Source organism: Petaurus breviceps, unplaced genomic scaffold (assembly GCF_028583685.1).
Source record: "Petaurus breviceps papuanus isolate PSGF00001 unplaced genomic scaffold, PetGlider_PUasm1.0 90881, whole genome shotgun sequence".
NCBI classification, from domain to species: domain Eukaryota; kingdom Metazoa; phylum Chordata; class Mammalia; order Diprotodontia; family Petauridae; genus Petaurus; species Petaurus breviceps.
Genome location: NW_027187369.1, coordinates 12,327,803 through 12,355,671, shown reverse-complemented (window position 1 = coordinate 12,355,671; position 27,869 = coordinate 12,327,803). Strand labels below are relative to the sequence as shown.

The following is a 27,869-nucleotide window of genomic DNA, read 5'->3' as shown; positions in this document are numbered from 1 at the left end:
CTACTGTGGCAAAAGGCCCAGGGGTCAAGTGACTGAGGGGCGACATGACCAGGCAAAGGAAACAAAGCAGACAGAAGATTCCAACATTACACTCCTATTTTGGGGACAAAAAGGAGCAAAGCATGGAACAGGAGGAAGACAGTGAAGTCAGAACTCCTGCACCAAAAGCTTCAAAGGAAAATACAAGCTGGTTACAGGCCATAGAGGACCTTAAGAAGCAGAGAAGAGAAGTGAAGGAAAAATTGGGAAAAGAAATGAGAAAAATGCAAGAAAATTACGAAATGAGAATCAACAGCCTGACTGAGGAAAATGAGAGAGGGGATGTTGGAAGGGAGGGCAAGCTTGGGGGGGGAGGGAAGTTGGAAGCACCCACTTTTGGAAAGGGATGGGATCAATGTAGAGAATAGAACAAGTGGGAGGTGGGATAGGAGGGAGGGAAATATAGTCAGTCTTTTACAATATATCTACTATGTTACTGTTTTGCATTAGCCACACATGTACAACCTATACTGAACTGCTTATCTTCCCAGTAAGGGTGGGTGACACAGGAGGAAGGGAATGAATCTGGAATTCAAAGTTTTAAAATCAAATATTGAAATATATAGATATATACATACTATTGTTAATACTAATTTACATGTAATTGGGAAATAAGATATACAGGCACTGGGGCATAGAGATCCACTGGAAAAGTCGAAAGGGGTATGGGAGAAAATATGGGAGAGAGCAGATTGGAGGAGGGGATATCCTGTGGGACTGCTATTTTGGGGCAGTGGGTAGGGGAAAAACGGGGAGAAAATTTGTAACTCAAAATCTGGCGGAAATGAATGATGTAAATCAGAAGTTAATAAAGCATTTGAAAAAAAAAATTAAAAAAAAGTCTTTGAAAACTTTGATGCACACATTATCATTCAATTAATTTGCTTTAGCCTAGTGGCTCCTCTCATTATTTGCCACAAGGCCAATGGGAGACTCAGCCAAACCATTATTTCCAATTAACCCTTTTAAAGTAAGGTCAAGGAGTCATTTGGGGGCTTCGCTCCCTCCCTTTATGCTCAGTGGCCTGCTATGCTAGTCATAAATAGTATTGCAACTTTGCAAGGCGCTGGGACAATTTAAGCCATGTTGACTGCTAGCTGATCTGAAGCTGCAGCATCTAAAGCTGCTCATGCCTTTGTCCTTGTCTTTAAGGCCCTAAAAATTTAATAGGGGAAATGGCTTGCAACCCCTGTGCCAAGCAGTGCCTTGCATTTAATAAGCATTTTAACAAATGTTGGTTGAAATGAACCTTCTGCCATCAGTGCTTCAAGAGAAATTCAGCTAATTAAAAACATCAGCTTCTTTACAAACCTTGGCTACATTAAAAATATCCTGTTACATACCTAACATTTTGACATATAGAAAGATACTACAAATGAGATAGAAAAAGAATGGGCATGTGAGAATGTTCCCCAAATTTCATTTTACTGGCAACTATATATGTATTTTTTTTTGTTTTTCAATACAAATGTTTTATTGATATCCTTTACAAAAAATCTGTTATTTCCAGATGATTGTTGTTCTCTACTTCTAATTGAATTCACTTCTGGAATAGAAAATACAATTAAAACTGACACATCAGTTATGTCTAACACCCTCTGCTCTACCACCTCTTTACAAAGAAGGAGGTAAATGTGTACAGTGGACTTGGAGAATCTAGGTTCAAATCCTGGCTTTGTTACTTATTACCCATGTGACCTTAGGCATATCACCTAACCTATCTGGGCCTTAGTTTCCTCATCTGTAAAATGAAGAGAGTAGATTAGATATCCTCCATGGGTCCTTCCAACTCTAAATCAGTGATGCTATGATTCTAAGATTAATCACTTCAATGAATAAGGATTTCTTTTTTTTTTTTCAGTGAATACTGTTTTTCAAAGAAAATGCTTTCTGAGATGGTAGTAAAGTGGGGCTGGAGGTAATCTCACTGGTTCTACTAACCTACTTAACTTTTATCAGGAGAGTTGGATCTGATCAATGTTTTTACTGACCATATAGGGGAAAAATGTGCATTTCCTTAATAATATTTGAAATGAGTTGGCAAATGCAGTCTAAGCTGAGATGAGATTAAAGATGAATTGAAAGATGTCTTAGCCTGCCAAGATGTGAGGTCAGACCCTTAGATCTTTTTGTTCTTGTTACAATTGGTGACATTACTGAAGGGGAACACTGGATAAGATGATCTGTTTTATTTTAGATAGTAAGCTATTCATTAGAAACACAGTGTTCTTAACAGAGGCAGCCATTGCAGGGAAGTGAAGGACAGAATCATTTTTTAAAGTATCTCTGTGGTTTTAAATGTTTTTTTCTGTGGTCTGATAATGATCCTGAGACCTGCACTGGCTACTGGATGTTACCTCTATTAGGGTTTGGAAGAAGAGAAGGAGTGAAAGAACTTTGAAGAATTTAAGTAGAGGATTTTATTTAGTTTCTCGAGCTCAGCCTGAATTTTCCTTTGAAAGAATCAACAGAGACCTTTTAAAAGCATGTGGACCCTAATGACTATAGGGAAAGATTCAAGTAGTTTCTCTGATAGGTAGTAACATTTTTTTAGTCAATTTTTTAGTGAGTTCATCCCCTTTCTTCCTGATTTAATTGAAGTAGTCCCCCTCATATATGGGTCCTTTAGAAAAACTACCCTAGGTTCTAGGCCTTTGGTGGGCCTATATCCATTCAAAAGCCCTCACCTTAGGGGCCCTCACCAATTAGATCATTGCTATCTGACTGTCAGATGCTACAGTAGTCCAAACAAAAGACGTCTTAGTAAATAGAATAACAAATAAGGTACTCTACCCCCATCTGATTGTAGTTCCCTATACCGTTTAAATCATAGATCTGGACCCCAAAAAAGAATGTGGTAGGGAATAACACACAATGATAACCATAATGCGTAATACATGATAAATATATCAGTGCAGTGAAAAACAAAGAGCTATGTGATAAATATTATTAAGGAAATGCATTTTTTTCTTTATGTAATAATAAATGAAAATATCATCCATTGTTACTGATAAAGGTAAAAAGCTATCAAAATCAAAGAAACTTCCTCTAGTCCTAAGACCATCAATGGCTTAATGAGGTTTTTATTTAAAAACTATATTTGTTACCAATATGGTCATTCTCAGCAGAGAGGTAGTAGATTATAGGTTGTCAGACATAGTGTGTTGATTTACCTTAATGTGTAATACTTTGTTTATAAGGGGAGATTCTATTGGAGCAATCACGGAGAAATACAGAAGAGAATGTCATTGCTACTAGAGAGACTAGGGAACACTTCATGAAGAAGGTGGCATTTGAGTAATCATTTAAAGGACAGGTGGTAATTCATCCAGTGAATAGTGGGGAAAGGGACATTGGATACAATAAGCAATGGTGGAAGGGGATAGTAATAGTCCAGGCTGCAGTGAAGAACGGCTGTACTAGTAAGGTGACAATGGGAATCCTTTTAAAGGAGGAGAAAAATGTAATAGCTGTTGTGGAGATGGAATTGAAAGGACTTGGTAAGTGATTGGATATGAGAAAGCAAAGAGTCAAAGCTAATGCCAAGGTTACAGATGTGAGGGATTAGGCGAATGGTGTGACAAAATAGGTAGGAATAGAGAAGTTAGAAGGAGGATCAAAGAGATCTAGTAAGATAATGGGGTGAGAGGTAATATAAGAACCCAGCTCCCAAATACCCCTCATAAGAAGGGAGATAAAGATGTTTCCAAATAAAAAGGGGAAAGTTGAAAAGAAGGGAAGGAATCATTGAGTCTCAAAAAAGAATAGACTCTCAGACAAGGAAAAGGAAGTGATAAAGAAATAAATAAATGGGAGGGAGGGGGAATCCTCTAACATAATGAATAAATATTATAGATTAAAAGCTTGAAGAGAAGTTACCAGAAGGAAAAAATAATGAATTAACTTCAATAGCAGCCTAGAAATATAGCCAAAATCAGAATGGGACACAACTGATTGGGTTTTAATCACTTCAAAGAAAAATAAGAAGCAATACACATTTGTAAAGAAAGATTTATCATCAATTAGAAAGGAAGAGGACAAAAGGATAACGAAAATCAACAACATAAAGATATTAAGAAAAATATGAATAAAAACATGGAATCAGTGAGAAATAAAATTATTTTGCTAAAAGGTAGATAGGCAAATGATAGAATAAGAATCAAAGATAGATCAAAAGACAAATCAACTCAGGAAATTCTTGAAAAGGAATTCTCGAGGTAACTTTCAAACACTCCTTAGCTTGGGCTGGGGAAGAACTTACCTTTGTGGAGGTATAACTTCCTTTCTTAGCAACTTACTCTCTCCTTCACAAGGATGGAGGTTTCTTAGCAAATTACTCCCTATATATGTATTTTTTAAAAAGCAGACATCTGCTCAAGAATATTCTGACTGTCCTGGCAGGATGTCATTTTGTTTACATTTGATCATCCCACATGAAGGAATGAAATCTCATGTCAGTTATAATGTGTTTTGGATGTCATCCATTTGAAAGTTGTTATTATTACAATACATTCACATTTTTGGAACCCCCCCCCCCTTATTTCTGGCTAGTGCACCCACTTAGGCCCCTTAGCTTTTCTCAGCTACTTTCTCTACAAATAAAAAGCACCTTGAAAAGTTATTAGGCTTATAAATTCCCTAAAGTCAATGCTGAACTGAACTTACACAAATAAAGTGTTTCTGGAAGTGAAGACAGAGGAGTAGGTAGCAAATTCTTGCAGCTAGAATGTTGGACTTGAAATGAGGAAGGTGGGTTCAGATCCTGCTTCTGACACTTAGCAACTGTCTGCCTCTGGGTAAGTTACTTACCCTGTCATAGCCTCAGTTTCCCAATTTCCACAATGCACTTTGCAAAATGAACTCTGTAGTACCCACATCACAGGATTGTTGCTTATGAGGCTCAGGTGAGAAAATGGATATAAAAGTACTCTGCAAACTCGTAAAAGACAGGGTCAAGCTTAAGTAGCTTACCCGTGGACCAAGACTTTTGGGACACCCTATAGGAATGGCAAGTACTATAAAGTATTATAGGACTTACTGTCTTCCAAGAAAGGCTCACAATTAGACATTTACTACATGATCAGATTGCTTTGCTGCATGATAGAATTTGACATGAGTCGAGCTCCATGATCATAAAAGATAATGTTAATGAATATTGTTCAGTTATGTCTGACTCTTTGTGATATTTGGGGCTTTCTTGGCAAAGATAATATTTGCCATTTTCTTCTCCAGCTCATTTTACAGATGAGGACACTGAGGCAAACAGGGTTTAGTGACTTGCCCAGGGTTACACAGATAGTAAGAGGCTGGATTTGAATTCACAAAGTCTTCCTGACTCCAGGCCTGATTCTCTATTCATTGTGCCTTCTAGGAGGAAGATCTGAATTCAATTCTAGCCTCCGACATTTATTAGCTGTGTGACCCTGGGCAAGACATTTCATCCTGTTTTTCTCAGTTTCCTCAGTCTTTAAAATGAGGAAATGGCAAACTACTCCAGCATTTTTGCTAAAAAACCGCAACCAAACAAAAATCCCAGATGGGGTCACAAAGAGTCAGACCTGGAACTTTCAAATCAAGACTGGAAATGCTTTTATGATGTCACAAAAATTCTTATCAACTTCATTTTCTAGGTAAACGAATAGAGGCAACCAATAAATGGGAGGCTAGGGGACGGACGAGAGGGGGAAGAAGCAGGTCAGAGTGTGGCTGCACTACCCCATAAAACTAACTTGTGATGCCAGATTATGACAATTTATCAAATATTTTTCTGCATACTGTAGGTTAAATAAAATGTAAAGTTCTGCTTTTGGGGGGAAAAAAGGGAAAAGTATAAGAAAAGCCCAGATTTGAATTTAAGTCTTTAGAAAAGAAACTTTTCCAGAAAAAAATACTTTAATAGTCTTATGTATTTAAAAACTTATGCCTTAAATTCACATGCCAATTTTAATATTCCAAAATTATTTTTAAATTTCCCTGTAATTATAAATATACCAGTATACATGGTACAAAAATACCAGTATACATGCAAGAATGTGTCAGAAAAACAGATTTTGTCCTGATCATTCACACCCTGACATGGTCAATTAACAAATATGTTGAGTTCTTTATTAAGTACTGACTTGAACAAAAACTTTAAAACTGCTAAGTTGAAGACATTTGATGTATATATCTGTGGAATACTACTAGTAATTTCCCTCAAACCTGGAAGAAAAATTCAACACAGCTTAATGTACAGAGAACGTATAAGGGGTTAAAGGTGTCCTGTGTCTTCGCTATCGCTGTTTCCAAGGCTGCTGTCTGTAGACTGGGTCCCATTGAAGCTTTCTACATTACTCCCCTCCTCTTCTGTTTGCTCTTTTGATGTGCTATTCCCTGAGGACCATTTCTCTGCCACTAGGGCCACGCTTCAAGTGGCAGAATTGGGATCTGATGAATGAGTTTCTTTCTGGATGTTGGGATGCTCTAAAAAAGATTGCCAGCCTTTCAATCGTTCTTCTCTCTCTCTTGATGCCTCCTCAACCTGTTCATAAATAGAAAATGTCATTCAAAGACACTTCAAGCCAAAACAAGCATCAACTTTCCATTTGGCGCTTCCAAACTTACTACAAGGTACGTTAAGTAACTCAAGAGTAAGAAGAACCATTAGAAATAGCTCAAATAACTAACTTCACCAAAGCTACCATGTTTCCCCGATAATAAGACCTATCCCGAAAATAAGCCCTCCCCTTACTGTGTAAGATTCCTCTAAAATAAGCCCTACCCCGAACATAAGCCCTATTGAGATTGCTACTGTAGTGAAGGTGATCCCCTGCGCTACACGCTACATTACAGTACCCTCTGTATGCACCGCCCCCCCCCCCCGCGGTGAAACGCACGCCGCGCTCTGAGCTGCATCCAATCAGAGCTGCAGCAGTGAGCATGTCATTCTGTTCTTCCCCAGTGATTTGCTTGCTGGCGCCATTGAGAGCAGTGCTGCGGAGGAGAGCTGAGGCAGGACAACATAAGCCCTCCCCTGAAAATAAGCCCTCTGGTGTTTTTCTTTCCAAAAACATTAATAAGACAGTGTCTTATTATCGGGGAAACACGGTAGGATTACTACAGAGTACCATGGAGTAGTTTATTTTAATCATACAACAGAGGTCAGATGCAGCGAAAAGAGACAAGCTGATGTAATAAAAAGAGATACCACAAGATCTGGGAAAAGTATAGGAGAGTGAACAAGGGAGTTGGCTTTATTAGTTTTTTCTACAATGTATGAAATTTATATAGGATTTAGTAGTCTGATAAACTTATGGAAGAAGTCTATAAGTATTAATAATAGATAACAATATTACAATGATCAAATTCATAATCTGAGGAAAATTTAATCTCAACTCAGATACCCAATATTTGGTCTCTAAAATCTGACAGAGCATCAGTTTCCTTAAATGGCCATCAGGCACTGCCTATACTTCAACTGAAATTGAAATCACTGATGTAAAAAAACCCAAACCCAAACCAAACCAACTTATAACCCCAAATGGAAAAAGAATGGATTCTCCATCACTACTGCTTTTGCCTCCCATCTATGAGTTCCAAGCAAGACTCAAGATTTAGTTTCTACTTCTTCATTTTGGTCTTTCCTGGTAGAAGACTCATGCCCCTCATACCCCACAATCCCTCCTACAATGTCACAGGCACAAAATAGGAATGAAAATGACTTGTTACATTAAACTGATTAAATAGTCTAAGAGTGAAGATCTACTATAATCAGTATCCTTACGTCAAACAAAATTCTGATCATTTCATTTTAAAATTCATCATTAATATCCTATGTGAATATAGGGCATGGGGAGGAGATAGGCAGAAGGAAAAGGGAGACTGGAAAGCTATAGCTCTCACCTGATAGTCAGTCACACCATCCCATACTTCCACATTTAACTGACGACCACCAAACCACCTCCCATTGAGGGCTTGTATACAGAGATTAGCTTCTTCTGGCTCCTTATATGACACAGAGGCAACACCATCTGGGTGTCTCTGGAAAGAGACAAAAAGAGGCATAATTAAAATGCACCCCCCCCCAGCTAATCTAGGTGGAGGAGACAAAAGATTTCAAGCATTTTATATGTACTGGTCTATTTACTGGCATACTACCTAGCTCTCTTCCCTGATATTTGGCCTATAAAATGGGGATTTAAGGAGTGTTATGGGAGCCCATCCTGGAGGCCGGGTCTGCACCACACCCCCCAACCTCACAAACTTTGTTTTGAAGATTTCCCAAATTATTTACTAAAGGTCAGTGACTAACCAAGAGTTGCACAACAATCAGTGGCAAGTTATCTGTACCCTAGATCACATAGAGGTTGCCTCCTTCTGCCCCTTCAGTAATTTCTCAATGCTCAGTGTGGGGAGAACAAAAGGACTCTTTGAAGTGAGACTGCTTTATGAGGGTTGGCAAAAGATGGGAAGCAGAGAAAGGAGAATGGTTTGTAATTGAAAGGTAGTTTGTATATTTGGGACTTGATTTCATTTTCAGGTTTGGGGCTTCTTTCTGAAACAAGGCAGAAGCTGCTACAATTGTTTTCGAGTGTCTTGGTAGATGGGAAGTCACATGCTTAAGAAAGCCAAGATAAGGGGTGAGTATTGACTAGGTGTCCTCCCTTCCAAGGCACTCATACTGCCTAAAATTTAACCTTCTATCTTCCCTAATAAGAAATATAAACGTATTGCAATAGGATAAGTTGCTGTTAAAAATAAGGGTTGGTGTTTCAAAGCATGTGTAGGGGAACTACAGAGGGGTAAACATTTTCCTTTGTCAGAATGCAAGGTCAAGGGGAAATATGCAGAGAAAGGAGGGGGGAAAGGTGGGTTATCACAGACCAAGTTTCTCCTCTCCTTTCCTGAACCTGATCAGAGGTCTAGCTCTTATACTGAAGGAAAACTAACTAGGCAGATAAAACTATTGCTAATAAATGCTTACTCCTTGACAAGTACCAGATGGCCTTATATGGAGTGCTGGTTTACATTGATAAGCCTCTCCTGGTTCCTTATAGGACACATTTTTTTTGTCAAGCAGTTGTTTGAGTTGTGTCTGACTCTCAGCAAAGATACTGGAACAGTTTGCCTTTCCTTCTCCAATTCACTTTACAGATGAGAAAACTGAGGCAAACAGGGTGAAGTGACTTATTTGAACTCAGGAAGATGAGTCTTCCTGATTCCAGGCCCAGCATTCTAGACACTGCACCACCTAGCTGCCCTATAGGGCACATGCTTATGACTAAATAGGGGAGGTAGCTGGACCTGTGCTTTTCCTAGTTTAGGGAACTCCCAAATGAGGATACTCCCTCTGTCAATACAAGTTAGAACTTTGGGGGAAACTTATGGTCTTTGAGTTGACTGGAGCACTGAGAAATGAAGCAGCTTTCCCAGGGTTCCACAGCTAGGTCCTGGTAGGGGAGGGAGCTGAGCCCAGGCCTTCCTGGCTGTGGGGACAGACTTCTCTCCACTAAGCCTCTTTATGACTAGATAAAGAGGCCTATTAGGTAGAAAGAGATTACAAACTCTGGGTATACATTAAGGCCTGTTAGCTGGAAAATTGATAATTTCTGAGTAATTTCTGTCCAATTGGGTCATGTACTTACATCAAAGAGAAGGACCTTCTTTACTTGGCCGAACTTTTCACTTTCTGTTTGGAGGTCTTCCCTGATCTCATTTAGTACTAATGGATCCTCCTGCAAAGACTGCACATGGTTAAACACATTTCTGTCTCAAATATAAAGCTTTCAAACCCATTTCCTCTCTTAAAAAAGGAAATGAAGCTAGAATACTACTACAAGCATACATACATTTTATAAAATGGTTTTTATATTTATAATTAAACCTGTTTGTGGTGAGGAAAGCATGTGTATAGATGAAGCAAAATGTAGCCTTTACAATTCTCTTCAAAGTCTCCCACATGTCAACATTAAAGAAGGCAACACAAGAGTAACAAGCATTAACATCAAGAGAGGGGTCAGACAAAAAGATGTGTCTATCACTACCATAAAAGATTTCCTATCAGAAGAAATATTCTCCAAATATTCCTTTGACAAATCATACCATACTAATTATACTAAGGTCTGAAACACTATACTGTTGAGAAGGAAGTGACCAAGAAACCACACAGTATTTCTTTTTTTTTTTTTTTTAAAGCAATCGGGGTTAAGTAACTTGCTCAAGGTTACACGGCCAGGTGTTTCTGGGTGGGTGCTAAGTGTCTGAGCCCGGATTTCATTCTCAGGTCATCCCGACACTGGAGCCGGTGCTCTTACTCGCTGTGCTACCTGGCCGCCCCCGCAGTATTTCTTCAAAAGGTCTTTTGCTTAACATGAATATTCTTCATGATGTTGCTATTTGGCTGAGAATCCTAGAACTCCATGGTCCAGGATGGATGAAGATGGTAAAGAATTCAAAGGGCAGTGACGGCCATATAATGGACATTAAGTAGTCAGGTATTCCCAACAATGACTCCTGCGTGAGAAGTACCACAGGAGGCATTAGCAAGGCAATCTGTGGCCAGAAAAGAGGGCAAGGTGGTCATGTGGAAGAATGAGACAAAAGTCTGGGCTGTACACCAGCGCCTACCAACATATCAAAAGAAGAAGTCCTTTAGTGGGCTATAGAGACGTTGAGCTGCGTTTGTTCATTTAAACATGAACAAGAATGACAAAGAATAAGGATTGGAGGGAGGTTATAATTTTGCGTTGGTGAAACACATACCAAATTATGAAAATAACACTCATATGATCTCCATGTATTTTTTACCACCTACAAAGAACATTCAAGTACAAAGTTGGGAGGGACTAAAATAAGAAGATCTAAGGCTAGCTTCTTCAGGCCTCTCATTTGACAGATGAGGAAACTGAGGTCCAACAAGAAATGACTTGCCCATAATGCAACTCGTTAGTGGCAATCCAGACCTCAAAATACTCCCATTGCAGGCACTTTCTACCATTCCATAAGTTGAAGAGAAAAGCCATTTAATGTGTATGTGTTTTTACTTCCCTGCCCTGCCACACCCAAGTCTTCCCTCTGGCAAGCTAAAGATGCCCATTTCCTTGAATCAATCCTTATCTGACATGGCTTCAGGCCAATCGCCATTCAAGATCACACTCAAGTTATGGGGTAACCAAAGCTTTGGGCACCTCCTATAAGACTTGGCTTAATGCTGCATAGCTAGTCAATGGCAGAGGCAGGATTTGAACCCAGGTCCTCTGACTTCAGATCTTTGGGACGCTCTCTTAGAGACTTGCTTCCAGGCTGACATTAACCCAGCACTGCCTAAGGTCTGGCTACTGAGCGACTTGTGAATCCATCCAATTGTACTATATCTAGCTTACTTCTCTGGCATTTTCTCAAGAATAGCAGAAGATACTTTATCAAGTGCTTTGCTAACCTATGGGGATCTATAGCAACAGCATTCTTCTGACCTCTCAGGTTAGTAACTGTCCAAAAGGAAAGCAAGTTAATCTGGAAAGACTTTTAGCTTGGCGATGTCAGTTTATCAGTAACAGGAAGGTTAAGAAGAAATCATAGTAACAAATCTCCTTCGTCTGAAAATGGATTCTTTGGTAAATTCCTTTCTCTCTATAAAAGGAAATATGAAAATGCTGCTTAAAAAAACAACATACTTCTGAGCAGAAAGGACCCTTAGATTAAAGAGACTTGAAATTAAAATCAGATCTGAGTGAAGATATGGGGATTGCTCCAAAGAAAGCTTCATAGCCATTACAATTTCAGAAAGCCGTCTCTACTTGTTTATTATTTGTTTTCCAGGCTATGCTTTCCCCCCCCTGGGAGCCAGTGGTATTTCTTTTTTGCTGATGGAAAGGAAAGCTGTTACCTCTTAAAAAAAAGTCTAGTTCAGGCAGGGGAACCTTTGGCCTTAATGCCATATGTGACCCTCTAGGTCCTCAAGTGCAACCCTTTGACTGAATCCAAATTTCACTTGTTTGGTCAAGGGTCAAAGGGCCGAACTTGAGGACCTTGAAGCCCAAGGTTCCCCACCCCTGAGTTGAAGGAGCTTAAGAGTGAGGCTGAAATACACCCACTGCTGGACCTCAGTTTTCAATCTTTTCTTAGAGCTCCTTGTCAGCCGATGTATTTTTAATAAGGCTAGAAATTATATATAGAAGGTCCTCTCATGTCATAGAAAAATGAACATTTGTCATTTGCCCTGATGTTAAAAGGTACTTTTAAGCTCATAACTTCTAACACCCTTCAGCTGTCTGGTATATAAATGTACCCCAAAGGGGAGAGGAGACACTTGTTACTTTCGGAAACCCCCACCTTGCCTGGTGATTGAGATCAGCTTTAACTGAGAATGCCTAGTGCAGATAATCTCTATCCTTTAGAAAACTCAGACTTTCCCCACCAAAAGCGATCCAAGGGAAAGCAGGCTCCTAGGTTGAGCACTTGCAACAGAAGAACATGTGTTCTAAGCCTTTTAAGTTATTTTTTCAAATGTGCAGACCAACCTGTATGCCAGCATGATGACATGCAGGGAGGTGAATAAACAAGGGTACAGCAGCTTCTAAGTCAGAAGACACCTGGCTATTCTTTGAACTCTGACACAACCAAAGGAGAAAGAAAGTATCTAGCAGGTCATAGGTCAAAGGAGCCAAGATCAGGAGCTAGCAGGGACTTTGAGGCCATTGAGTCCAGCCTCTTCATTCTACACAAGAGGAAAGTATGGCCCAAGAAGCTGGACTGACTTGCCCAAGATCACAAAGCTGGGAAAGATGGTAAAGACAAATGAAGGGACTTTGGTGCCTACTCCTCCCAGCTGTAGGCACAGACTCAAAAAGTGGAAACATCACCTCTGTACCCCAGAGAGGAGAAACAGTGAAGACTCCTTCACGGAAGAGACCTGGGTTCTAGAACAAGTTAAACTGAAGGATTTAAGTGTGAATTAATATCTATTACGTCTCTCCTGGCTTCTCTACTTTCTCCAGATCACTGTAGAGTGGTGGAGAAAAAATACTAGGTTCAGAGTCCGAAGACTTGGATTCAAATCCTGGTTCTACTACTTTCTAGCTAGTGACTTTGGGCAAATCACTTTACCAGTCTGAGCTAGGGAGTTAGATGGGATGACTGCTAAAGTCTCTTCTATAGTTTTACATGCTGTGATCCTAGAATAACTATCTACCTGGGCATTAACTACCACAGAGTCTTCGTGGCTATGAATTTTGGGAATCTCTGAAAATAGTACCTCACTAAGTAATGGGTCCTAATACTCCACAAATCAACTTCTGTCCAAACCCAAAGTCATTTATTGCCCTCTATCTGCCCTGTAAATCTTTTAATGACTGTTTTTCATTGCTTTCCCCAGGTAGTTGTTTGAGGCTTTAAGTTCCAGTCTAAGCAAAAGGAAACCTGGATTAATTTCATGGCTCTGCCATTTTAATTTATCTGTTTCTACTACTTATACACATGAAATTGATCAGTTGGAGTGACACTGACTTTGGCATCCTCCAAGAAAGCATGATGCTACCTATTGTGGCCCATCTCCCAGGCTGTTGAGTGTCATTCAACAAGGCACATGCACACCAAGAGCTCTGTAAAAACCTTAAGAAACAATTATCATCATGACAACAAAGTATCCACTAGGAAGATTTAAATGCCTCACCTCAAAATCCTTAGGATGGAACATGTTCCTGATAATGACAACCTGCTCACGTCGCATTCGAGCTGTGTCAGTTTTCTTCTCAGGGCACCAATCCAACTGTCTAATAGAAATGAATGATAAGAAGATAGTGTGGCTTTCTTTGCATCTTGGCAAATGTTTATTGGAGAAAAATCTCATTCGTTAATATTCTCCCAATCAATAGTGACAAATAATTCTTTTTCATTAACGCAAACACAAATCCCTATTTTCTTCAAGTTACTATTCATCAGAAACCATTTGGAAATAAAAATAAACATGTGCTGTAGCTCCCAGAAACCCAGATCCTGAGAATAGCCCAGGGCTGCCCTTTTTGTTTTTTTTTTTCTTGCAGAGCCACTGCTGGTTTATAAAGTTAGTATTTATTTCAAAATGCCAATGTCATTTGTGAAAGACAGCTTACTTACACTTGAAGTCTCTTCTGGTTTTATGGACACACATAAAAAAAACAAGCTCTCCTTGCTGCATTCACACACTTGAGACACTAAGAAATCATGGGGCTTATAGCTAAGAAGTGTGTTCATCCTTGACTTTCCTTACCTTAAGAGCAAATTCACCAATTTCACTACAATTTTAGAATTCCTCCAAAATAAGCACAAATGTATTCCTTTGGCTATTTTCTAAAAAGAATTCGATTTTTACAAAGTTTCCGTTTCCTAATCTATTCACATTATGGTAGTTGCATTTTAATAACCATCTAATTAATAAACAATTTCTTAGGACAAAGAATATAAAAGAACCTCAAATTTCCCTGTTGTTCACCCCCCCACCCCGGGGCCCCTAAGATTCTTGGTCATCTGTGGTTTGACTACCATTGTACAGATGGCATTTATATGAAATTATATGCATGTATTTGGAGGAATAAAGCAACACAATTCCTATTGCCAAAAGTTATTAGCATGTTTTAGCCATGATACTTAATTTGAACTGCCATCCCCAAACAACAATGCCTATAGGAAAAAGTCAACACCAACTTTCGTTGCAGAGACAGCTTTTTCTTGTAGTCTTTATATTTCTTCTTCTTTTTGCTGGCATCATATTCACCCTTGAGCTGAAACTTTGCCTTTTCCACATGCAGTCTGTAGCCTCTGATTACATCATCATCTAGATACTTTAATGCTAGATAGACAGATTCTTTCTGTTTGAAGGTAAAATAAAATCTGTTATGTTCTATCCTGAAACAAGACAAATCATAAAAATTATTTCCAGGACAGACGCACATCCCAGAAACATACACCAATAATGTAATGTAATGATGTAAAATAAGCAGCTAATTTGCTGCAGTGGAAAAAAACACTAAGCTGTGTGTCAGGAAACTTGGTTTTGAGTGTGGCTCTGTAGCTAACTAGTTAGTGTATGGCCTTAACTTCCCTCCTCGTGGGCTCCATTTTCTCATCTGTAAAATGAGGGTGGTTAGATGGACAAGATTACCTCTAACATCCCTTATTGCTTTAAAATTTTATGATCTTTACAGCTAAAGGCCCAGATGATTCATGGGACTGGTAATATCTTGTCCTCCAATTCCTGTCTAACCCAGCTCTGTAATCAGCTGAAAATTGCAACGTGTTTTTGTCTGAAATAAGTTTTTTGGTATTGGTTCTTACACGAATGGGAAGTACTATCAAAGTAGTGCTCAAAGCTTTGAAAGTAGAGGACAAGGAATTAAATGACAAGAAGGACGCAGCAACCCTCGGCCTGAAAGATGATGCTTTGATACTTGAATCCCTACTTAACTGATGTCCCTCTGCCTCTCAAGATGCCAATGGAGCAATTCTCAAAGTCCTCCATTATCTACAAATCAAGTTTCTTAGAGACCCCATTTCTCCTTTAAAACTATCATCTGGTCCAAACTAATCTCAACAAGTATTTATACACACACTGGTAAAAGAATTTAATAATCCCAGCATCAACTTATAAAATGCCTATAAATTTCCTTTTATTTGATTGCATATCATTTGCATAATACTTTGGGGGTTATTTCCAAATCCATCACATTCAGGACCCAGCTGAAATAGCCCCACACTACACAGCATTCCTTCCATGACTGTTCCACCCCAGCCTTGCTTGGGTGCTCCTCTACATGCACCTCTGTTTAATCTGGGGGGAGAATGGGGCTGCATTATTTTGTTCTTCTCAATGTCAGTCTATAGCTACTTTCAAGTTTCTGCCTCTCATTCAGTTACCCCTACCCTTGGATTGCTAAGGATGGACAAGGATTTTTGTCTTCTATTTCTCCCATCTTCACCAGGAGGTCCTAACCCAGGGCTGGGGAACCTGGGGACTTGAGGCCACCTGTGCGGCCTTTTGACTGAACCCAAACTTCACAGAACAAATCCCCTTAATAAATTAATTTGTTCTGTCAAACTTGGATTCAGTCACAAGGCCGTACCCAAGGACCTAGAAGGCCACATGTGGGTCTCAAAACCATAGGTTCTCCACCCCTATCCTAACCCCATGGCAGGTGTCCTGTAAACATTTGCCGATTCTGCCACTCTTTCCTCTGGGAGGTCCATGTTGCTATTAATCAATTCCCAATTTTTATTAACCACACACTCTTTTCTTTAGTAAAAAAAAATTCAAAGCAGTAAATGTGGAAAGTACAAACTCCTTGCTAGTCTAGTTGGACAAGAAATATTCACTGGCAAGGTGACACAAATAAAGTCTACTAAATGAGGTACACACATGCAAGCTGAACTTTCAGTTTCCCTCACACCTCACTCATGACATTTCTAGATGGCAGGCATCATCCATCAAAGCTTAGTATTAAGTCATAAGTTGAGATTCTCAAATCTCCATTTTATCTGTGTAACTGACCTTCAAATAACAGCAAAGCCCATCTCCTTTAAGATTTCCTTCTTCATCTTTATAAAGCTTGATTTTATATTCTTCTGTTTGGGGATCTTTCATGATAATGCCACATTTGGACATATGCTGTACAAACTCATCCTTTGTAATATCTGGAGGTAAGCCTGCAAAGTTAACAAAGACACTGCAATGTGTTTCAGAAAGTAGAGTACAGCTGTAGTTCTCTTAAAAACTGGTTCATCCAGGCATTCTACCATTCAGAAATGTCCATGAATGGGATACTGTGTCATCTGAATCTTCAAGAATATTCACAAGACACATTCACTTGACTACATTAAAATTTAAAAATTCTACACAAGAAAAAAGTTAAAACCAAATTTAAAGTACTACTCTTATCCATCAAATTATCAAAAATAGTTAAAACAAAATTCAGTGTTTGTAGGTATTTGTATCCCTTATGTACCCTTATACAATCACACATACTTTGATTTACTAGGTTTTTTAAAACCCACTTCCACAGTTAAGGAAAGCAAAAAGCTAATGACTCAGAAGGTACAGAAGATTTTCACGCTTTTGCAACTGATATATAGAACAAACCAATATATCTAGAGTTTAGCTGCTCAAAATTTAGAATGTTTAATTGTATGCTGAATCACAATCACATAGGATTTTCTTAGGAAGGCTCATGTTGTTTACTTAAATACATGTATATATATATATATATATATATATATATATTTTTTTTTTTTTTTTTTTTAAGCAATCGGGGTTAAGTAACTTGCTCAAGGTTACACAACCAGTTATTTCTGGGTATGGTGCTAAGTATCTGAGCCCAGATTTGATCCCCAGGTCATCCCGACACTGGGGCCAGTGCTGTTACTTGCTGTGCTACCTGGCCTCCCCCATGTATATATATTTCAATTATTTATCCTATATCATAGAATCTAGAGCTAGGAGGAACCTTACAGATTATCTAAAACACCCCCCTCCCAACTTTACAGGTGAAGAAACTGAGGCCCAAAGAAGGCAAATCACTGGTCTGTGTACACAATTAGTGTCTAAGGTGGAACCCCAAACCAGGTCTCCCTGGTTCCAAGTTCACCACTCTACTTGACCTTACACTAGCTCTTCATATATGTAATACCACTGAGTCTGCAGGATTAACTCTGCTGGACATCCCAAATGAGATGGCAAGAAAAGCTGCCCACTGTGAATTTTACATTGGATTTTTCCTATTGCCAAATTTAACAGTAAATACACATTTCTCACTGCTGGATGGGTTTCCAAATACAAGCATATACAAACTTTAACATAAAATATACACCTGAAGAAAATCAAAATTATGTTCAAAACCAAAGACTTTCTATCATAATGGAAGATGCCCTTTAAGAAGGTACTTACCGGTAACATAGACATTTTTATTTTTCCCCTCTTCGACTTGAAACCATCCTGAAAATAAAATGAAATTTCTGAGGCCCAGAGTACAGAAACTTGTTAGGGTGGTGGCTTCTCTAAGTTTCCAGCATCTCAGATTTAAAGCCAGAAAGTTCTAGGTCACTGAGCCCACTTGCACCCTTTATCTGATAGATGAGGAAACAGGCCCAGAGTGGTAAGGTGACTTGGGGGGCAAGGATGGGAGGGGGAGAAAATGCACACAGGAGCAGAAGGGCAGAGCTCCAAATCAGCACTCTTCCCTACTGCCCTGGGCTGTCTCCCCTAGCCTTCACGTGTCTGGGAACTTAAATCACCATACAAAACAATTCAAATCTTTACCCTCTTTTTCAAAGTGCTTCTGAGCTGTGCAATTCATTTATCTTCAAAGTACTAATTTGAAACGGGAGGTTGGCTTATCTTGATTCTAAAAAATTTCTAAAGACTATTTTAAAAAGACCTCCTACTGGGGCAGCTAGGTGGGGCAGTGAAGAGAACATCGACCCTGGAGTTGACACACTTACTAGCTGTGTGACCTTGGGCAAGTCACTCAGCCCCAATTGTCTTGCTTTCCCCCCTCCGAAAAATAAACAACAAAAAACCTCCTACTATTATTTCCCTAAAAACTATTGCTATTCTTTAAAGATTTAGAGTCAAAGTTGTTTGGGTTTTGTTTTTTTTTGCACTATCACATTTTGTTAAGATAGACAGCTGCTTACTTGGTTCAGGCTTTCTTTTTTCTCTTTTCTGCTTTTTTTCAATATTTTGTGTGGCTTTTTTATCAGTAGGTTTCTCTTTAGCTTCTACATTGACATCAGTCTTATTCTTTTTTTGTATATGAGAAGAAGGACTATCAGCAGGGAACCCATAATTGGCTTGATATGTAGCAAGGAAATTTTCAGTTATCTAAAAGGAAATTCAAATATGTAAACACATCCTAACTTCGTTATTCCCTAAATCACAGTATAACAAATTATGGTAATGTATATGGGCTTATACTAACAACGGTTAAGGCAGTAAAGTGTACAAATGCAAGGCCACTTGAACATATGGAAAGCATGTGTTAATAACAGATGATCTGTGGGCAATCAGGATGCCAGAACAAATTTTGAGCCACTAAGCATCAGGGCACTTCTGAATTCTCTTGGCATCTTTTCCACTTTGTTTCATATCCACTTTTTCAAGTGGATATGAATACATTTTACCCAGCTCTGTTTTTTCATCAGAAACCTTGTATATTATAAGAAAAGATGAAAACATGTGATCACGAAGTTCAAATTAGCAGCTTCACCAAGTTTTAGTCACAACATTGATCTAATACACACATATGTATGTGCATATGTACATAAGTGTGTATATGAACAGTTATATACTTACATGTATATGGTGTGTATAATATATATATTTAATATACTTATTTACTATTTAATAATTTTAAGCAAACACAGAGACAAAAAATGGTACTCTGGTTTAGTGTACAGGACATCGATTCAGACTAACTTTTAGTTTTGCTTCATTATCATAAAAAATGTCACTTTATCAATGTGTTTCAAACTAAAGTGAGGACAGCATTACCAAGTTGCAGCTATCTGCAGGTAAACTATTGCTGCACAAAGGAAAAACTGTAGTGCTATCTTCATACCGATCAATTCTTTAGTCCAATCAATCTTAGGAATGCGGAAAAGTTAGAAGCTAAAAGTTTGTGGAGAGGCAGATTTATTATATCTTTTTTTAAAAATATGATGAATAAGTCGATCAAAGTTCGGACCACAGTGAAAGTTACTCAGAAAGTACTCAGAAAAGGTGGCTGAAAAACTAGCATTATAAAGATAGAAATCAAATACAAACAGAGCAGGTTATTGAGGTTCAGAGAAGTTTAAATATATACAGGGTATCGCTAGAGTCTTACTAAAGTTTTTGGCTTCCCAAAAGTCTTTGATAGCTATTAATAAGCTTTAATAAAAGGAAAAGAAAGAGGGGAAGAAGAGGAAGAGGAGAAGCTCCTAATAAACTTTAATAGCATAACACTTCACTAAGGCTTTGGAGACAACCCTGTATATACATAATTAAAACTTAAAAATACCTAAAATGGAGTTCTGATAATTGTAGGTTCACAAGCCAGGCAGTATGTTCTTGGGAGCCTTTTTTTTCATCTATATAGGACTCATATTCTTTTTTTTTTTTTGCATGATTTTCATTTTTAAAATTCTTAACTTGAGAAAAATCAATAAACATGACTATTTCCATTTTCTAAAAAAAAGGCGTTGTAGTTGTTTGTATTTTTACAAATTTACAAATATTTTACATGCATCCTTTATTTACAAAGTATGGCATATGAAACTGTGAATCTTGCTTTTTATTAAGTATGCATTCAATTCAGCATGGTTCTTACAAACCACTTTGTCTGCTGCCTCTGAACCTCCTTCTGATCTCTTATTTCCTTTCAATTTCTCATCGATCCTCTTTTCTTTTTTGTTTCTAGATCTCATGTACCTAATCTGTTCCACTCATCGACTTTTCCTTGTTTTAGCCAGTACCAAGTAGTTTTGATAATTACTGCTCTATATTATAATTTGAGGCCTGTTATTGCTAGGTCTCCTTCCTTCTCCCTCCCCATTATTTCCCTTGAGATTCTTGATCTTTTGCTCCTCTAGATGAATTTCTCCCCCAGCTTTATAAATTAACCCAATGGCAGTTTAATTGTTATGGCATTAGATGATTAATTTTGGTAGTATTGTCATATATTTCATGGTCTAATCATAGTATTAGACATGTTAATGTGGTCTAATCATGGACAATTATTATTTCTCCAATTAAAGTCTGCCTTCATCTCTGTAAGGATGTTTTACACTTGTGTATGAACACAATTCCTGAGTCTTCCAAATATTTGATCATTCTGTAGTTATTAAAAAAAGTTTTTTCATTCAATTTTATTTTATTTTCAGTTTCAGATTCTCACCCTGTCCCTATCCCTTTCCCAGGACTCACACTTTAAAGATGTAGTTTTTGACACTTCTAAATTCCAGTGCCATCCCTCTCTTATTTCCAATTTATTCTGTAAATAGCTTGTTGTTTCTCCCATTAGATGGTGAGCTCCTTAAGGGGACACTGTCGTTTGCCTCTTTCTGTATTTCCAGTGCTTAGAGCCCCTGGCACATAGTAGGTGCTTAATAAATATGTATTGACAGACTTATACGAATCCACTGTTTTTGACTTCCTCTTTTTCAAACTGGAGGTAACAGCTCTTTTTTTTTCATTTCTGGCAGAACAGCCAAGAAATTCAAGGTACTCAAATCCAATACTGCTTGGAAAAGATCCATATATATAATTGGAAAAACTCATCGCCTAAGTCTCTCGACATACTCTCGGAAGTTCTATGGCTTAACTATTCATTCCCAGGGACAAAATTAAAGGAGAAAGCTTAACCAGTGGCACACTCGAAAAGTCCAATCCGAGGATGGTTCTGAAATTGTAAGCAAAGCGGCTCACCGAGTCAACTATTATCATAGCCATGATAAGTTTTCGCCTAATCCAAGGCCACTGCTTCATCCAACCAACTGAAAACCTTTGCATCTCGTACAAAGCCCAAATTGAAAACCTGATACCCGAAGCAACTAAGGAAGGTGCTTCCCTGGGCTCGGCCACTAGCTAGCTGTTTCTCCACACTGACTTTTATTTTTAATCGGTCACAAGCCCGGGAAGAAATACAATTAAACGAGTGAATGAACTTGCAACAGAGCAAATCGAAGCCAAGCCTGGAAAGTCGGATTACCCAAAGTGCCCGGCAACTTTGGAAATGGAGTAGCAAAGAGTAGCAGATCAACTCAAACGGCTGCAGCCGACGCCTCACCTCGGGTCCGACGGCCAGCCCCCATCCTCACCCCCTAATGCCCAGCCCAGGCGCGTACCTTGGGAGACCAAGCCCTCCTGTCTCGGTCCCACTCGTAAGTAGCGCCGTCGGCTTTGTTCACGTAAATGATGGGGTCGTTGCCCTCGGACATCCTAGTGCGCTCCTCGTAGCGTTGCTGGACCCGCAACTGTTCCTTGAAATGATCACTGTCGTCGCGCCAGCGGCCGCTCATGTCTCCCGGCTCATAGGAGGGGTGGTCGGGAAGGAAAGGCCGACATAAAGTCAGGGAATAGGGGAGGATGGGAGGGGGAGGAGGCGGGAGCGGTCGCCGCTGCTCCCCCCATCCCGCCCGCGCCACCTGAGTCCCAAAGCTGGCTCTGGCACCTCTAGCCCGATCCCCTCCCGGCTCGGGACTGGAACTCTCGGCAAGTCCCGCTTTCCCGGCCACGCACTCCCTACCCCTATTCCCGTCCCCAGCCCGGCAGGACACTCTTTCTGGTCCCCGCGGGGGCTGTCCTACCTGGGTGGGCGTGGATCCAGAAGCCTGGTCCTAGGGGAGACCTCACACCTGCAGAAAACGCGTTAGGAGGGCGCCTGAGCACTGCAGCCGCGAGGAGAGGGGGGCGTGTTGGCCGTCTCTACAACTCTACAGTCCGGACGTCCCACGCGCCTCCTTGCCACAAGGTACCACCCCCACCGTGAGCGAATGCCGCGGGCGCCAACAGCATAGCAATTTAGAGGACGCCTTAGCGCTGTCCCCGCCTCTCGGTGACGTAGAGAGCCCCCATTGGTTCCTCTGCCAAGAGCGGGCAGCTCGGACGGCTTACTTTCCGGTTTGGGCTAGTTGTTGCTAGGTCTTTCGCAGTGCTAGGGAGCCGGTGCTGAGTGCCCGCGCTTTGTGCGCTCCGGAGTAGTTCTGTCGGCTGGGCAGAGCGGAGGGAGCTCTGGGTGCCGTGTAGAGCGCGTCTTAATGAGCATGTGATAAAGAGAGGAGCCGGGGGCTGCTTGACAGAGGTGTGACTGTCAGACTGAGAAGGCTTGGCTCCCAGAGGCTGCCGATGGTCTGCCCAGTTGGTTCCCATTCTACTGCACTTGAGCCAACCCTTTTTATGCACCTACTATGTGCCAATGGCGGTGCTACCGTGTTTCCCCGATAATAAGACACTGTCTTATTAAATTTTTTGGACAGAAAAAGACCAGAGGGCTTATTTTCAGGGGAGGGCTTATTTTAATGAACATTGACAGCAATTTTAATAAACAGGTAAATGTGAACCAAAAAATGTACCTTTATTCAATAAGCAAATCACTGGGGAAGAACAGGATGACACGCTCACTGCTGCAGCTCTGATTAGATGCAGCTCGGAGCGCGGCGTGCGTTTCGGGGGGGGGGGGACGGGGCATACAGAGGGTACCAATCTCAATAGGGATTATTTTGGCGGGAGGGCTTATTTTAGAGGAATCTTACACAGTAAGGGGAGGGCTTATTTTTCGGGATAGGTCTTATTATCCGGGAAACACGGGTAGCCGCTGGAGCAGTCTCTGCCTTTAAAGAGGGTTTCTTCTTCTGAAGGGATATAGCTAGTTCATTAAATATACACGCCATAACTTCAAAATGAAAAAAGAACATTACTAACTAGGAGACCCTACCTATCAGGAAAGGCCTTGTGGGATGGGGGCGGGGGAACCCAAGCCATCTTTTCTAAGCTGAGATTCTAAGAGACTAAAAGGGTTAAGGGACACTAGGGGACCACTTGGGTAAAGTCAGGGAAGCAGGAGAGGTGCAGTCGTATTCGGAGAACGGCTTGGCCAATTTGGAACACTAAAAGGGAGTGATGTGAAATATAGCTATAGAAGTTAGTGGGAGTCAGCCAATGGAGGGCTTTAGATGTCAGTCTGAGGAGTTTGTATTTTCTCTTAGAGGCAATAGGAAGCCATTGAAGGTTTTGAAGTGCTCATATTCCTTCATGACGTGGTCAGATCTGTGTTTTAAGGAGCTGTTAACACTAGTCCACTGAGCAGAGCCATCAACATTGGCGAATCGGTTATGCCCTTTCTTTAATGCAGGCAACTGGGCAAATTGTGCCCTGGAATGAATTTTTTAGGTCTGTTCTAGGATATCCCTGTGACACTAGGGGCAAGAGGAAGGGGGTATGCTTCAATTCACAACATCCCTTATATCCTGCTGCTGACATCACTAATTAAGAGATCTTGCAACAGACATGAAATACCACTTAGCCTTGAGAACACTTGGAAAGTTTTTATTGTGTTTGTCAATTATAGTCAGCTTCTGATTATATCTATGGTTCATCAACTGTGGCTTCCTGGTGGGCCAATTTTGAATAACAATTTAAATTCTTTGGGCTATATTAAGTTGCCTTAAGCTATGAAGAACTGCAAATTCCTTTTAGTATTGGACAAATCAAGCTAAAGTGATAACGCTGAAATTTGCTATAAAAACGAATCCACAAGCCCACACATAGATCATTTCAAAGACAAGGCATTATCCATGTCATTCATTGTGTCACTGGTTCTGACTTGAGAGTTTACTGTAAAGTCAAAAGTTTTCCTGTGTCACTAAGACACATATACTTTGGGAAGGGGGGAGGATTGTTTTGTTCCTAAATGAGAAAAATGATGACTTAAAATCTTTCCCACACCCATGCAGTTCTGTCCCTTTTAAATAGGAGTTTTGCTTGCAGAAGAAGCTTCTTTATTTTTAAATAGGCTTTTTAAAAATATCTTTTGTGTTTTATGTCTCCTAGCATTCCCACTGTATCTTTTCCTACCCCTCCTATATCCCTTATAACAGCAATAATTTTTTTTAAGCAAGAAAAAAAGGAAAAGAAAAAGTCAGCAAAACTGATAGAACCCCCCCCCCCCAGCATTTTAGGCAATATTCCCACTGGTCAACCTCCACTTCTGCTTATCAATGGCGGGAGATAGCTTCTTAAAAGACGTTTTCTTTTTGCTTTTTGGAGGGCAGTTGGGGTTAAGTGATTTGTCCAAGGTCACACGGTTAGTTTGTTGTTTTTTTTTTTTTTTTAGCAATCAGGGTTAAGTAAGTTGCTCAAGGTTACATGGCCAGGTGTTTCTGGGTGGGTGCTAAGTGTCTGAGCTCGGATTCAATCCCCAGGTCATCCCAACACTGGAGCCAGTGCTTTTACTCGCTGTGCTACCTGCCTGCCCCACACACAGTTAGTTTTTGTGTTAAGTGTCTGAGGTCACATTTGAACTCAGGTCCTCCTGACTCCAGGGCTGGTGCTCTACTCACTGCACCACCTAGCCACCCCGAAAGAATTTTTCTTAAAAGGAATATTCTCTGTCTTTACAATAGCAAATTAAAAAAATATGTTATTCATAACTATCCAAGAAAAGAATTTCTTTGCTAGTTCCTTGCTTTCTCTTTTCACCTTTCCCTCTGATACTTAAAGTTTTTCAAGGGCCCTTTTGATGGAGCTCCAGCTGTACACAAAGAGGTGAGAAAAGAGTAGCTGGCTGCTTTTTTCCCCTTGGAGCCAAACCTACATAAGCCACACCCCTGAAAGATGATGTCATACATGAATAGCATCTCTCTTTCTCTCTCTTTTTTTTTAAGCAACTGGGGTTAAGTAACTTGCTCAAGGTTACACAGCCAGTTATTTCTGGGTGTGGTACTAAGTATCTGAGCCTGGATTCGATTCCAGGTCATCCTGACTCTGGGGCCAGTGCTCTTACTCACTGAGACACCTGGCCGTCCCCCTGAATAGCATCTCTTAAGGAAAGATAACTTAACTTGGCAAAATCTAAATAGAAAGGAAGAGCCTTCTGGGGAGGAAAATTCCACTAAAATCAAGGCTACTCAAAAGTGCCTTTGAGATTAAGTCCTCCTGGTGGAGCTAAACAACAACAATAACAACAGCGACTAGTACTAGCACTGCTACTACCCTGTAGTTTTTTTTTTGTTTGTTTTTTGTTTTTTTGCTTTTTGGAGGGCAATTGGGGTTAAATGACTTGCCCAAGGTCACATGGCTAGTTTTTGTGTTAAGTGTCTGAGGCCAGATTTGAACTCAGGTCTTCCTGACTCCAGGGCCAGTGCTCTACTCACTGTGCCACCTGGCCACCCTCCCTGTAGTTTTTAAAGCAAAGTAATCTTCGATCATAAACTTCTTGAAACATTAATCAGGAATGGTCTCCTTTTAGAAAGCTTTGTATTCTAAAGTACTGATGAAATGTGCTCCTGGATTTAAATGTGTATAATGCTTTCTATACTTTCTCCTATAATTTATGGATAGGATAAGAAAGATTCATGAAATTTTAAATTGGTTTATGGAAGGGAGAAGAAGGAACACTACGTCTTCAAGTATTTGAAGGGCTGTCACGTGGAAGAGAGATTAAATATGTTTTATTTGTCCCTGGAGGGAAGAATGAAGCCATTTTCCATTGATGGAAATAGCATTTACTAAGTGCTTACTATGTGTCAGGTACTGGCCATATGGCAGTGGTAAAACAGCTTTTTCCCTGAAGGAGCTTACATTCTTTGGGAGGAATCAACATATATACAGAAAAGTAAATAAAAACTATATAAATTAGCAAAACATTTTCCTGGGGGGTGATCACTAGCAATTAGGGTGATCAGGATAGGCTTTTTGTGAAAGGGTGCTGGTTGAGTTGAACTTTTAAGAAAGGATTGTAGAGCTGCAGAGAGAGTGTATTCCAGGCATGGGGGACACATTATATAAAGGCACACACAGAGATGGCACAGAGATTTGCCTGTGTAAAGGCAAGAGATGGAATGTACATTACGATACAGGGAATACCAAGTAGGCCAAATTGACTAGAACAGAGAGTGTTTGAAGGAGAGTGATATGTAGTAAGCCTGCAAAAGTAGGTTGGAATGGGGCAGCCAGGTGGCACAGTGAGTAAGAGCACCGGCCCCAGAGTCGGGAGAACCTGGGATCAGTTCCGGCCTTGGATACTTAACACCCACACAAAATAACTGGCTGTGTAACCTTGAGCAAGTTACTTAACCTCGATTGCTTAAAAAAAAAGTAGGTTGGAATAACATTCTAACATTCTGGGCTTCAAATGCCCAGAAGAGAATTTTATAATTTGTCCTAGAGGAAAGAAGGAGCCATTGGAACTTCTTGAGCAAGAGAGTAACCTGGTTAGATTTGTGTTTTAAGAATATCAATTGGGGGGGGGCGTGGCTAGGTGGCACAGTGAATAGAGCACCGGCCCTGGAATCAGGAAGACCTGAGTTCAAATGTGACCTCAGACACTTAACACAAAAACTAGCCATGTGACCTTGGACAAGTCACTTAACCCCAATTGCCCTCCAAAAAGCAAAAAAAAAAAAGAATATCAATTTGGCATCTGTGTGGAAGGTGGGTTGGGGAAAGGAGAAGGGTAGAGGTCAGGAGACCAGTTTATTTCAATATTATGACTGAGAGGTGATAAAGGCCTGAAATGGGGTAGTTGTATGGGTGGAGAGAATGGGAAGGATGAGGAAGGATCTACAAAATTGTGTAGATAGAATTGACAAAACATGGTATATGGGAGAGAGGGAAGAGTAGATGGCTAAGATTTTGAACCTGAGAGATTGGAAAAATGGTGGTACCCTTAACAAGAAGAGAGGATGCTTTTGGGGAAAAATAATGAATTATATGGGATATGGCAAGATATAGGAAGGATATGTTGAGCTGCCTAAAGGACATACAATTAGAAATGTCTGATTGGAAGCTGGGGATGTGGGACTAGAATTTAGCATAAATGTTTATGACTCTTGACTATTTATAGATCTGGAAGCTGTCTACATACAGGTGATAGTTGAACCCATGAAAGCTAATGAGAACACCAAGAGAAAAGAGGACTCAGGAACAATTAAGGTAGTATAGGAAACCAGATTCCAAAGGTTTGAGAAGTGAATGGGAGATGAGAAAGTGGAGGTGACTTTTCTAGGAATTTGTTTATGAAAGGGAGGAGAGATAGAGGATGATACCTTAAGGATATGGTAGAATCAGGCTCTTCTCTTTTCTCCTCTCCTCTCCTCTCCTCTCCTCTCCTCTCCTCTCCTCTCCTCTC

At 40.0% G+C, this 27,869-nt stretch overlaps 2 protein-coding genes across 3 annotated transcripts in view; both read right to left on the bottom strand.

Annotated features, from left to right (window-relative positions):
* Positions 1–27,869, bottom strand: part of VGLL1 (vestigial like family member 1) — a 286,608-nt gene that overhangs the window by 30,671 nt on the left and 228,068 nt on the right. The window lies entirely within an intron of this gene.
* HTATSF1 (HIV-1 Tat specific factor 1) lies at positions 5,936–22,559 on the bottom strand. Of its 2 annotated transcripts, none has more exons than XM_069074127.1 (10): positions 22,330–22,559; positions 21,868–22,050; positions 18,679–18,865; positions 17,930–17,977; positions 16,538–16,692; positions 14,698–14,861; positions 13,688–13,787; positions 9,663–9,761; positions 7,921–8,058; positions 5,936–6,559 (listed from the first exon to the last, which is right to left on the bottom strand). In XM_069074127.1, the coding sequence occupies exons 2-10, from the start codon at positions 22,039–22,041 to the stop codon at positions 6,446–6,448; spliced, it is 1,179 nt and encodes a 392-aa protein (XP_068930228.1). In that variant the 5' UTR covers positions 22,042–22,050; positions 22,330–22,559; the 3' UTR covers positions 5,936–6,445. The 2 variants fall into 2 exon arrangements, with proteins under 2 accessions (XP_068930228.1, XP_068930229.1); XM_069074128.1 differs by having other exon boundaries at positions 9,663–9,752; positions 22,330–22,558.

Coding starts and splice junctions, on each gene's coding strand:
- HTATSF1 (XM_069074127.1), bottom strand. CDS start 22,041: ATGAGCGGCCGCTGGCGCGACGACAGTGATCATTTCAAGGAACAGTTG. Junction 18,866..21,867: donor GGAGGGCTTGGTCTCCCAAG/GTACGCGCCTGG, acceptor ATTTCCTTTTAG/ATAACTGAAAATTTCCTTGC. Junction 17,978..18,678: donor AAAAAGAAAGCCTGAACCAA/GTAAGCAGCTGT, acceptor TTTTATTTTCAG/GATGGTTTCAAGTCGAAGAG.